This window comes from Habropoda laboriosa, unplaced genomic scaffold (assembly GCF_001263275.1).
Source record: "Habropoda laboriosa isolate 0110345459 unplaced genomic scaffold, ASM126327v1 scaffold20, whole genome shotgun sequence".
NCBI lineage: Eukaryota > Metazoa > Arthropoda > Insecta > Hymenoptera > Apidae > Habropoda > Habropoda laboriosa.
The window spans coordinates 531,534-543,054 of NW_017100143.1; the positions used below are offsets into that span (position 1 = coordinate 531,534).

Genomic DNA, 11,521 nt, shown 5'->3' on the forward strand with positions numbered 1-11,521 from the left:
TTTTCTAATTACGTCAGACGGAAGCGGTCCTTTCCAAGGAGAACGCTTAAAATTCCCGTGCTTAGCATGTCCGACGAGGAGAGAGAGAGTCGCAATAAGCGTCACTATGGCGTCTAAGGAAATGAGACACAGTCAGAGACCAGTCGAATCACGTTCCTCGCGAAAATCTTCCTCCCCACGAGGCGAGGCCTCGCGAACAACCAGGGCTACGTGCCTTTCGCCTACCTCCACAGCCAATTCTCCTCTTGTTCTATCGGTTTCGAGAGAGTCGAGGTTCTCGTTCACGACGTTTCCCAGCGAATCGAGCTGAAAAAATGCGGGACTGCGATCGTTCGTGAGATCGATAATTGGAGGGAATAGGGAGATTTTCGATCGGGGGAATGTTTTTAGTGAGAAGGAAGCTTCCGGGTTGTTGTGGACAGTGAAGTTGTAAACGGACAGTAAAAGAATGTTTTAACAATGAACGAAACTTTTTTTTAAAATCGATCCTAAGTTCAGACTTAGAATCGGTGAAGAGTGTCGTACATTTCTTTATATGAATCGCCGAAGAAAATTTGAAAGCAACGGCAAAGTGGTGTGGAACACTGGCCCTAGGACAGGCGCTCTTCCAAGTGCAGCTCCGCTCCTCGCGATGTTAACAAAGATGGGTGACCGCAGAGCTCTTTCTGCGGAGTCTTCTGTTCTCTCCTATATCTCGGTTTTTTTCGATTCTCTTCGAATTCCTAATTGTCCAGACTTGCTCTCACGTGGTGGTCACTTTCCCTGAAAGTTGTTTGGTGTCTTTCCGATTTTCCGAAGTGTGACGGTAATGAAATTCTCAAGGGTCTACGTTTCAAAGCTTCTGCAACGCGACTACCAGTGCAGAAGACCCAAATTCATCCTACCGCCCCGATATAATTCTATTATACATCTCTGAATACTACACAGTAAGAAAGCGACGAAGCAAAGCGTGTTGGAAAGTTGGAAAAAGGAGAGAGCCAATTAAAGGAGAATGATTTACGAGGGACGAGACCGGGGGGGGGGCAACGCGTTACAATTAGTCGCAGAATTGTTTAAGCTCTTAGCACGAAGCAAAGAACCTCTCGAAACGTCATATTCGACGGTAAAAAAAGTGGAACGAAAAAGATCTCTTCCTACGTTTCTTAAGGATCGGCGCGCGGCCTGTTTATCGTTATCTCGAATCGTCTCTTGTTTCCACCGGTACATTCTCTCCCGCGCTTCTTCGTCTCGCGTAAGAAGAGAGATTAAAACGGGATGAGGAGGGAAAAGAAGGAGGAGGGTTGCTAGCGAATAATCGAGGGAGCGCGGGCAGAGAGTTAAGATGAAAGAAGCCCAGGGAAATAATTAAAAGAAAGTTTCATTCGCGTGAACTATCGCTTTGCCCAGGTCAAACGATCCTCTCTATTCTCGCGTCTTTTGTAGGGATATCGAATCAGTTTCCGGTTCAAACTTCAAACGTCTCACGGAGGAAAGGGGAGGAACTTATATCTTCCTCGTAGCTCTGTGTCTCCCCGTTTCTCCCATGGAAAAATATTCGCGAAAAGGAGAGAGTTTTTCCACGAAGAGACTCAGAATTTTCACCGTCACTTTGCCACCCTTTCTCCGACACGAATTCTCCTCGCTGGCTGCCTCGTCCACCAAGGAGAGGCGCCTTCTCCCACCCCACAGTTCCTCGCTACTCTGGTGCGCTTCATAAATAAGGAAAAATCTGCCAACGTTGTGTTCGTTCTGAAGTTTGCTCTTTTTCCCCATTCACGTAGCCTCGGACCTGGACTGCATAAGGGCGTTGTTCAACGAGAAAGAGAAGGAGCTCTCTTTGGCGGTGGCGAAGGTCGAGGAGCTAACGCGACAACTCGAGGAGCTCAGGGGCAGGCAGAACGGTGCTGGGACCGGAAGTGGAGGCGGTGGCGCCGGTGGCGTCGGTGGTGGAGGCGTTGGCGGCGCCGGCGGCGGACACTTGTCGACGCCAGCCAGCGCTGAACTGGAAAAGCTCAGGAGGGAGCTCATGGTGAGCCATCGCAGTAGCGCCTCTTTTTCTAACCCGACAGTTTCACCCTCTCCGACAGAAGAAGGGCGGTGTTTTCAATGAAAATCTATTCTTCGGAGAAACTTTACGAGTCTTGCCTTGTTAACGTTTCTACAGCAATCTAGCGTTTAGCAGCGAAAGTTTAGAAAATTTCAACTTAACTTCATTTTGCTTTCGTTCGAGTTTAAACTTCTACGCGCTTCTCTTTCCGAAGAATTCCCGAAGCGCGGTACCTGAATGCTTGGAAACTTTCGATTAGCGAGTGCGTATGAAAATTGTAGCTTTGTAAAATATGAAATGAAAGAGGCGGATAAGGGAAGAGCTGCTTTTAAAAACCACGAGTAAAATGAGTATACGTGCATTCGCAGAGGAAGAAAACCATTGAGAAGAAGAGAAACAAAGAACACTGTAGATAGATTTAATCGGAAAGGAAGGACTTAACGCGAGAACACAGTTACTGTTTTAAAGTCTGTAGAAAATTTGTAGAGGACGCGTATTAAAGCAGAATTCGAACGTGGAAGATGACAGAGTCTAGTTAGCCTAGTTGAAGCAGCGATGAAGCAGAGGAGAGTAGGTTTCCGCCGTGGCGAACTTTATCGAGCCACGTTTCTTCACGGCCGGCGAATAATTCGTTGGAACGTTGATTCGTCGAGAAATCGAGACCAATTACTTTCGTTTTACTATCGACAGTACCGTAACAAGATGAACGAGCAACAGAACCAGGTGGTGTCTCAGCAACGATTGGCCCTGGCGCAGCGACAAGCGGAGATGGCGTCGATCGACGCCAGGATAGCACAGCTACAGGGTCGTCTTCAGCGTAAGAGGGCCTTGAACCAACGATTGAGCCAGCAGTTAGGCTCTGGTAACCGTACGAACGTGAACACCGGCTTCGCCGAGTCGAAATTGGACTTCAACGCTGGTGGAAAGTCGAGACCGGCTGGGAATATAGCAGCGATCGAGCCTTACTCTCACATACCGAACGACAACGACTTCAATTTGAATAAGAACGACCCTAAGTATCAGACACTGCCGTACAATACTAAATTCACGGTGAATTTCAAGGCTGCCGAGGACGATGTTAATAAGAATAAGATTCAACACTCTGCCAGTGCTTCGCAGCTGGGTCAGAGGGCGGCGTTTCAACAATTTGGTCATCAAATAGCTCATAGCCAGTCGCAGTCGCATATACAAGGTTGGTAATTTCAAACATTTCAACTCACTTTCCTCTTCGCTGTTTTTCTAGTCGACTGCGATCTAGGAACACTCGGCGGGTTGTTCAAGTTGAAACTGAAGGATTCGACGAATTTTGTTGTAGGTCAATCTCAATTGCTGGGTACGAATCAACAGCAGCAGCAACAGCAGCACAATCAGAACGTTTCCAATCAGCCTGTGAACCTTCAGCAAACCTGCAACAACAACAACAATAATAACAACAACAACAACAACAACAGCAACAGTACGAACAACAACAATCTGATCAGCTCGTCACACAACTTCAGCCCGGAAGGTTTATCTCAGAACCTTCGAATCCATCATCAACAGCAGTCTCAAACGCAACAACAGCAACACGGGAACGTTCAACAGAAACAGCACAACGTAGGCTCGTCGGCGTCTAATCTTGGCACGACAACAGTGTCTATTACACAAACGCAGAACCACAGAAACCTCCAGACTCATCAGAAACCAGTGTCGAGCGTTGCGCCAAGTTTCTCCGTCAAGTCTCAGATCTATCAGACATCGTCCACGAAGATTCACCCTGTGATGCCGCAGACGTTGAGCCTGATAGGTCGTGGACACAACAACGGTCAGAATTTCGTCGGTTTGACCAGTCAAAATTCTAATCAACAATCGAACCAATCTATCCCCTGTAATCAAACGTCGAACCAAGATCAGACGTACAGTTCTTCAAGGCACAATTATCCTGGAATGCAACACTCCGCGCAGTCGAACACCCACGTGTCGTCTTCTTCCGTCTATCAAACGCAGAATTCACCTAATCCTCCATCTACCATTCACACCTCGTCCAGCGGGAGCAGCTTTGGAAATTCGGTACAGAGGTACGGTCAGAATCAGCCGTTGACCAGTCCAACGTCCAGCAGCGAACAATCCGAGAAGATGAAGTTCGAGCAGGGGAAAAATCAAGAGAAGTTCGACCACACGTTGCCAGTTAAGCACGAACAGCAGAGGTACGAGGCTAATCAGGTGTTCAAGTACGATCCTCATCAGATGAAATACGAGCATTCCAAGTACGATCAGCATGGAAAATACGAACAGTCGAACAAGCACGAACAGAGTGTGGTAAATCAGAGTAACAAGTATGACAACGTGTCGAAGATAGAGCAGGGAAAGTACGAGACAAGTCAGAATAAGCACGATCAAATTCACGGGAACAAATACGATCCTAATCAGAATACACAGCAGTACGGTAAGCATGATCAGCACGAGGTGAGACCGTGCGCGAAGTACGATCACAACGCGGGATTCAAACACGACGGGACGAATAAGTACGACAACGGAGGACAACAATTCAAGCAGGAACAAGTGAAGTTCGAGAATAATCAGAATAAGTTCGAGCAGAGTTCCGTGACGAAGCACGAACATAATGGAAAGTTCGAGATCCCGGCGAAGACCGCTGAGAAACCGTTCGAGTTCGACAGGGTGAAGAACGAGAACGAGAGAAAGAGCCTGGGAGAGGACAAAACGAAGCCGGCTCTCCCTCCGAAACCGAGCAAGCCTAATCCACCGCCGCGATTGACTCATCACGAGAAGGTGGACAACGCTAACGATGGAATCGGGGACTGCAAGAACAATTTGGGGATCGGTGCAAGGTATTTCGCTGAGTATTTTATAGCTGATATTGCTACGTTTGCAAGTTGAAATGTTTGAAATTTCGGATATTTGAAAGTTTGTGAAAAGTTGATCATTCGGAAGTTCGAAAAGTTGGAAATTCAAAAATTGTCATTGCAAACGTTGAATATTTGAAAATTTGAAATTTAGTAAATTTGAAAATATGAAAGTTGGAAAAGCTGGTCATTTGGAAGTTGGAGAAGTTGGAAATTGAAAAATTTTAATATTCGGAAAGTTGAATGTTTAAAAATTGGAAATTTTGTAAATTTGAAGATTCGAAAGTTCGAAAAGTGAGAAATATATAGAGATTGGAAATTTGTTGGGAAAGTTGTTGCTCCAAGGGAAAGGGACAGAGTCGAGTCGCGATTTCGGGCCACGGAACGAAACGGAAAAACGAATTACCGGGTTAATTATAAATGTTAATTAGTCCGTGATCGAATTGGCCGGTGAATCGAAGCCTGTCTCGAATAATAGACACCCGAAATAGAACTACTACCGCTCAGTTGAGACAACAGTTTAGTGCTCGCGAGCTCTCCGATCGATCGAGGCGAGATCTAGCTTCCTGTTTCCCGATCGTTCCCTCCAACAACTACTTTCAAAATCGCGCGCTTTTAATTCCAACTCTTCGTCATACACTTAACATCCACCAAAACTTCTACAAACATTTTCGAATCTTCGTCCATTCAGACACTTTCTCCAAAGTGTGTTGTAGCAGTTGTAACAAGTAACATCAAAATCCCAGAATTACTTCTGCCCTTCCAATTAATCCGCATTCTTCTCCGACTAACGGTTACCGTTCAATCCTCTCCCCACAGAGCAGAGAAAGAAGAGGACGCGCCACCGATTCCAACGTCAGAACCTCCAGAGTCACCCACGGAAACGCAGTTCGGAAATCATCAGATCATCAAAGCTAGACCTCTGACACTGAAGAAAGCTCCAATCTCCGAACAGCCGAAACTCCGTTACGCCAAATCTAATGTCCACGTGTCGATAAACCGGCGGATTGAGATGCCACCTGCTTTTCTATTCCCCGAGACGGAGATACCAGCTGACCTGATGCAAACGGAACAGCAACAACAAACGCAATCTCAACAACAACAGCCGCAGATCATCGACACAACGGACAACTGTAAGAAGATCATAAACGAGGACGTGATTAGCAATGAGAAATTAGAGGAAGCGGATATAATCGACGCGTTGAACGTGATTAATATCGAGGACAAGGCGAAAGCGAAAGAATCGGAGAGAAGGGGTGAATTAGAGGCGGATGGAAAGAACAACGAGGTAATGAGGAGGAAAAAAGGGAACTTGAAGAGCAGTACAGGAAAGGCTAATCTATCCAGACGAGTTTCTTTCGATCCTCTTGCTCTACTGTTGGACGCTAGCCTCGAAGGTGAATTGGAATTGGTGAAGAAGACAGCTAAAGAGGTGGCGAATCCGAGTTCAGCGAACGACGAGGGTATCACTGCTCTTCATAACGCAATCTGCGCTGGTCACTTGGAGATTGTCAAGTTTCTCGTCGAGTTTGGCTGCGACGTGAACGCTCAGGATAGCGACGGATGGTAAGAGAGATTAAACGCTCTTTTAATCGTGTCTTCTTCGGAGAAACATCGGACGAATTGTAGGAAAAACGTTGATTTTCTATCGTAGGACACCGTTGCACTGCGCCGCCAGTTGCAATAATCTATCGATGGTGAGATTCCTAGTGGAACACGGAGCTTGCATATTCGCCACCACTCTCTCTGATCACGAAACTGCCGCGGAGAAGTGCGAAGAGGACGAGGAAGGTTTCGATGGTTGCTCAGAATATTTATACAGTCAGTAGGAGAATTGTTGAATTTTTCTTCAAAATTTCTCTCTTCTTTTCTTCTTTCTCTCCTCTTTCTTTTTCTCTCGAGAAATTCAGATTTTTACGTTGCATCGTAGGTGTCCAAGAGAAGCTTGGCATCATGAACAATGGACAGGTGTACGCGGTGTTCGACTACGAGGCGCAACACAGTGACGAACTCACCCTGAAGAACGGCGATTCTTTGGTTGTTCTTCGAAAAGGTGACGACAACGAGAGGGAGTGGTGGTGGAGCAAACTGGGACACAAGGAAGGCTACGTACCTCGGAATTTACTTGGCGTAAGTTTGCTGAACCAGTGGAGAATATTCAGGCACAACCGATCATCCCGTCCCTTCGCGATCCTTACGATTACTGTAGAAAGAAAAGTTTTGAAAAAATTTCATCCAACTATCCCTTAACACGTTACCTAAAAAACGTCTCCTCTCACCTTTGTTTTATCTATCGTTCGTTTGTTTGTTTCAGCTGTATCCAAGAGTGCAACCGGCGAAGGTGGACTGAAGCACGCGTCTCGTCCGGCGAACTCGTAATATCCGATGATTCATTACCACAGTATTCGATTCGCAGCTTTATCTCGTTAAGTATCATAGTTGCATCGTCGATCGTTATCTTAATTTAAATCGCGTCCCATTGTCATCCGAACGAACCGAACAGAGAACGTTCTATATAGTTTTTTATGTTTCCTTTCCTCTTCGTTCCTTTTTCCTTCTTTCTTCCTTTCTTTCTTTTAGTTTTTCTTCTCTCTCTCCTTTTCTCCCTTAATTGTAATGCGAAACACAAGGAAACACACACCGCCTAACAAAGCCCGGATCATGGGTGATGGTCGCTGATCGTTCACGCGACTTCACGAACAATTACAGTTTGGTAAATTAAGTAGCAGGGGAACCGGAGAAAACGAAACATGAAATGTGAGATGTAACGCGCGCGAGAAGTTTCGTTGTGCTTCTCTTACCTTTCCAGGCTATGATCTGTTTCTTTTTCTTTCTTTTTTGTTATTTAAACGAGAAAAAAGGAGGCAAAACGATATAATAATCGATGGGAGAAAAGAAGAAAAAGAAAAAAAAACAAACGCTTTTTTGTTAGCCAGTTGTTCCTTTGACCAGACACAGTACAAAAAGAAGAAGAAGAAGAAGAAGAGAAAAAAATAACTGAAATTTCAGTCTCTTTGCCCGTGATTCCGCTTTTAGCCTGACGCAATTCCACACACAGCTGGAACGTTTTTGTTTTTAATATCCATCACTCGAGCACTGGCGCCGCGGTGAAGATCACTTAAAAAATTTCCCTCCTTAGAATTTATCCTCGTCCGTCGCGCTCTGTTAAAAATACCTCGGTGGAGAATTGATCCGCCTCTTATTCGTATTCGACTGAATATCAAAAAGAAACCTTTTATCGTTTAAGACGGCTATTTGAATGATTTTAATCATAGCCATCGGTAAAATTGTAAAGCAAAGCTATTCTTCTTTTTTCATTAAGCACGAGAAGAACGTTTCTATTATCTCCTCCACTCGTCGAGAAGAAATCATGAAACTTTTTAAATGATCCTCGAACCCCTCCTCTCTCCCTCCGCCCCCCTCGAAAGGGAGACTTTTATTTTATGCGTTATTGCGTTCGTCGCGAGAACAGCGTTAGCGGTACTTAAATGACGCTTTTTTTTTCGATTTGTTTCACCTAAATGCTGCAAATTTAGGATGATGTCAGATTATCGTTACGGCGCCCCCTCCCCCCGTTTTCTTAACGTTTTATTCGTCAGCGTTTTGGAATTTTCCAAATCCGACAGTGTCGATTTCGGATTTCGAAAATGTTCCTATGGATGGTGTATAATGTAATCTTGCCAATACACACGCACTTTTTAAAAGACTCGTTGTAAGAGACGAAAGGAAGAAAGAAGAATTGTAACGCGCGCGCGCGAATAAGAGAGAGAGAGAGAGATTGGAAGAATCTTGATGGAGGTACACTCACACACGCACACGCACCATACATACACACACTCGACCACGCCCCTCCTCCCCCACCTCGACGTGTTTCGTCGTGGAGGAGCAGTAGTATCCATCGGTGTGATTCGAGAATCTTTAATTAATCGATTTAACACTTGACTAGACACTTGTATAATTAATTAATTGCCTAAGAGAAATTTAAACGGTCCGATCAGAAGGGTTCTGAGCGCATCGTTGTAGTACTGTTTAAAAAGAGAAAGGAAAAAGAAATAATATGTACAGGAACAGGGTGAAAAGGGATTTTACATGGCTCTCAGAACGTTTCTGATGTCCACAGACACACACACAAACACACAGAGACACATTTACAACGCATAAGAAAAAGTACGCAACACTCACGTAAATGAAGTATGTGCCTTTCAGAAGTAATAATGGATATATTATGTAAGAATGCATGATATATTATGACGAATAAATTGTTTTTAATAGAAAATCGGTTTACATATGTACGTTTATTGTCATGAAAGAATGATACAGAGGGAGGAACAATAATACCAAGGGTAAGTATCGTCCCAGTATTTTCAACAAAATACACACGAGGTATATTAAAAACGTTAAAACAATATAAATATCTTAAAAGGAAATGCGGCTATCGTAAGTAGATCATTTAAATAACGAAAGACCCTAACTATACGCGCGTCTGAAATAAGTTACTTTGTACTGATATAACGAAGCATACTTTTCAAGCAACTGTTTATCAATAATTGTAACATTAAGTATAAATCGTGAAGTTTATAAAACGTCAAGTATCTCGAAAAACGACTAATATAACCCTAATATAAAAATATCATTCGTATATCTTAAATACACTTAAACTTATCGGATTAATACCGTTCTATGTGAATCTCAGTATGTGATTGAAGTTGTTATAAAAATACAGTAAAAAAAATATATATAGTTAATTTAACAGTGGTAACTGTTAAAACCGTTCGCGGAGTCTATACATCACAATCAGAATTAAAATGTATGCATATATTAAAAATATATATGTATATGGAAATAATGATTATAATACGTATGGCCTCTTTGATATCATCGATATACAGAAATATCTAGATTCCGTTCTTTTTCACTTCGTTTATCAACTGCAAGCAAACTTTTAGATCCTCGCAATCAACGACCATCGCATCGAGCCTGTAAACCATTCAATAAAACACTGTGATATTATTTTTATTAAAAAACACCCATCAGATTTTCTTTTCTTTCTCTGTTACCTGTCAGCAAACATATCCAACACGGTACTCGAGAAATTTCCCTTTTTCAAGGCTTGAGAACAAAAATGCGTCAAATTTTTAAAACATTTACACGTCAACTCACGTAGACGTTGATTTTCCCATTCGTATAATTGCTTTGTAATGTTCCATGCTGCATACACATAATGCATTACTGATATCCAATGCTGTGACTCTACAAGTCTTTTTCCTTGATCTATGACAGTTTTCTGCACAAAATAAACATGAATCCCAAACAGAAATAATGAAATTTAAAATAGGAAGTATATGAAAAAAATAAAAGAATCACCATACCTGAAAGGCATCTAAATGAATGTGACTACAATTGTCAGCTGAGTTATTAGATGACATAATACCAGCCTGAATATTTTGCTTTAAATTATTTAATGTATCAATCAGTGGTTGTACATCAGCCACTGGCATTTTTTTTAATAAAACATTACATATTTTTTCATCCTCCCTCAAAAGACCATCCTCTTGCATAGATACCAAATCCATAATCATCTGCACTAACTGATCATGACTGAGACCTCTCAAACCACTCAATAAATTACCAGTGAAATATTTCTGTGCATTATTAGCATCTAATGAGTTCTGTGACTTTTTCTTTTTCTCTGGTGTTGTAAATTGAGACTCGTTATTGTCCCCAAGAGCAAGCCTTTTCCTAGGTGTACTTCTTAACACCATAGTTGATTTTGATGGACTCTTCACCGGAGTACGGTCCTTGGAACTTAAGCTGCAATAGATTCAATTATATTTCTGGACAAATGTTTCTGGGAAAGAACAAATATAGAAGGTTCTCTTACCTAAACAGGCTATTTCTTTTACAAGTATCAACATCTGGGGACCAAACTATAGTTCTACGACGACGTCCCCGTTTTTGGATCACCAACTCATCAGGGCTAGGTGCAGGGCTCCAAGAATCAGAACCATGTCGACTGTTTAAAAGATTGTCCATTGCATTAACTTCTGTGGCAATAGTTTCTCCTAAAACACAGTGAACTGAGATTAAAAACAGAAAAAATTGGCAACAGGTAGTCGATGATTCGTAAAATGTTCGAAACGCACCAGGCGATGAGGAATTGTTGACAGGAATCACTGCTAAAGCTTGGCGAGAAGATCTTCTACGTGGTCCGTCTGGCCTCCGCAAAAAATCTCTAGTCGTTGGAGTATTCATTTTTCACAATATAACGAAGACTTCTTCGTTCAAAGATGCAATGAACTTATGTTTCTCCGACAAAATGATCACTTAAATATGTTACATGAAATGTCAATTTCACTTTATGACAGAAACGTCGATATTTAACTTCCTCGCATTGTTTACTAATAATTAAATGAAACTATTACCCGAGTACTCGCAAAAAATATATATACTGTCACAAAGAACACAAAAACTATGAAAAAAACGATCACAATAATGCGTCAAACATAGTGCTAATAAACAAGTCCAGGAAATGGCGGGAATAAGTCTGATTGGTCGTTTCCGATGTAAACTAACATCGAAATCTACTATCCTACTTAAATAAAATTAATCAACATTTATGTTTCATTAATTAAATATATATGTAATATCTATT

At 42.6% G+C, this 11,521-nt stretch overlaps 2 protein-coding genes across 3 annotated transcripts in view; one reads left to right on the plus strand and one right to left on the minus strand.

Moving 5' to 3' along the window:
• Window positions 1–7,950, plus strand: part of LOC108573380 (apoptotic enhancer 1 protein) — a 129,779-nt gene extending 121,829 nt beyond the window's left edge. For both annotated transcript variants that reach the window (XM_017935832.1, XM_017935824.1), the window contains exons 4-10: window positions 1,761–2,008; window positions 2,717–3,218; window positions 3,342–4,854; window positions 5,689–6,435; window positions 6,524–6,690; window positions 6,800–6,999; window positions 7,184–7,950. In XM_017935832.1, the coding sequence (XP_017791321.1) occupies window positions 1,761–2,008; window positions 2,717–3,218; window positions 3,342–4,854; window positions 5,689–6,435; window positions 6,524–6,690; window positions 6,800–6,999; window positions 7,184–7,219 (3,413 nt within the window). In that variant the 3' untranslated portion in view covers window positions 7,220–7,950. The remainder of the gene's footprint in view (window positions 1–1,760; window positions 2,009–2,716; window positions 3,219–3,341; window positions 4,855–5,688; window positions 6,436–6,523; window positions 6,691–6,799; window positions 7,000–7,183) is intronic.
• A 1,814-nt stretch (window positions 7,951–9,764) lies between these two features.
• LOC108573075 lies at window positions 9,765–11,121 on the minus strand. Its single transcript, XM_017935443.1, has 5 exons — window positions 11,013–11,121; window positions 10,751–10,931; window positions 10,239–10,680; window positions 9,927–10,153; window positions 9,765–9,846 (listed from the first exon to the last, which is right to left on the minus strand). The coding sequence occupies exons 1-5, from the start codon at window positions 11,119–11,121 to the stop codon at window positions 9,765–9,767; spliced, it is 1,041 nt and encodes a 346-aa protein (XP_017790932.1).
• Window positions 11,122–11,521: the final 400 nt, after the last annotated feature.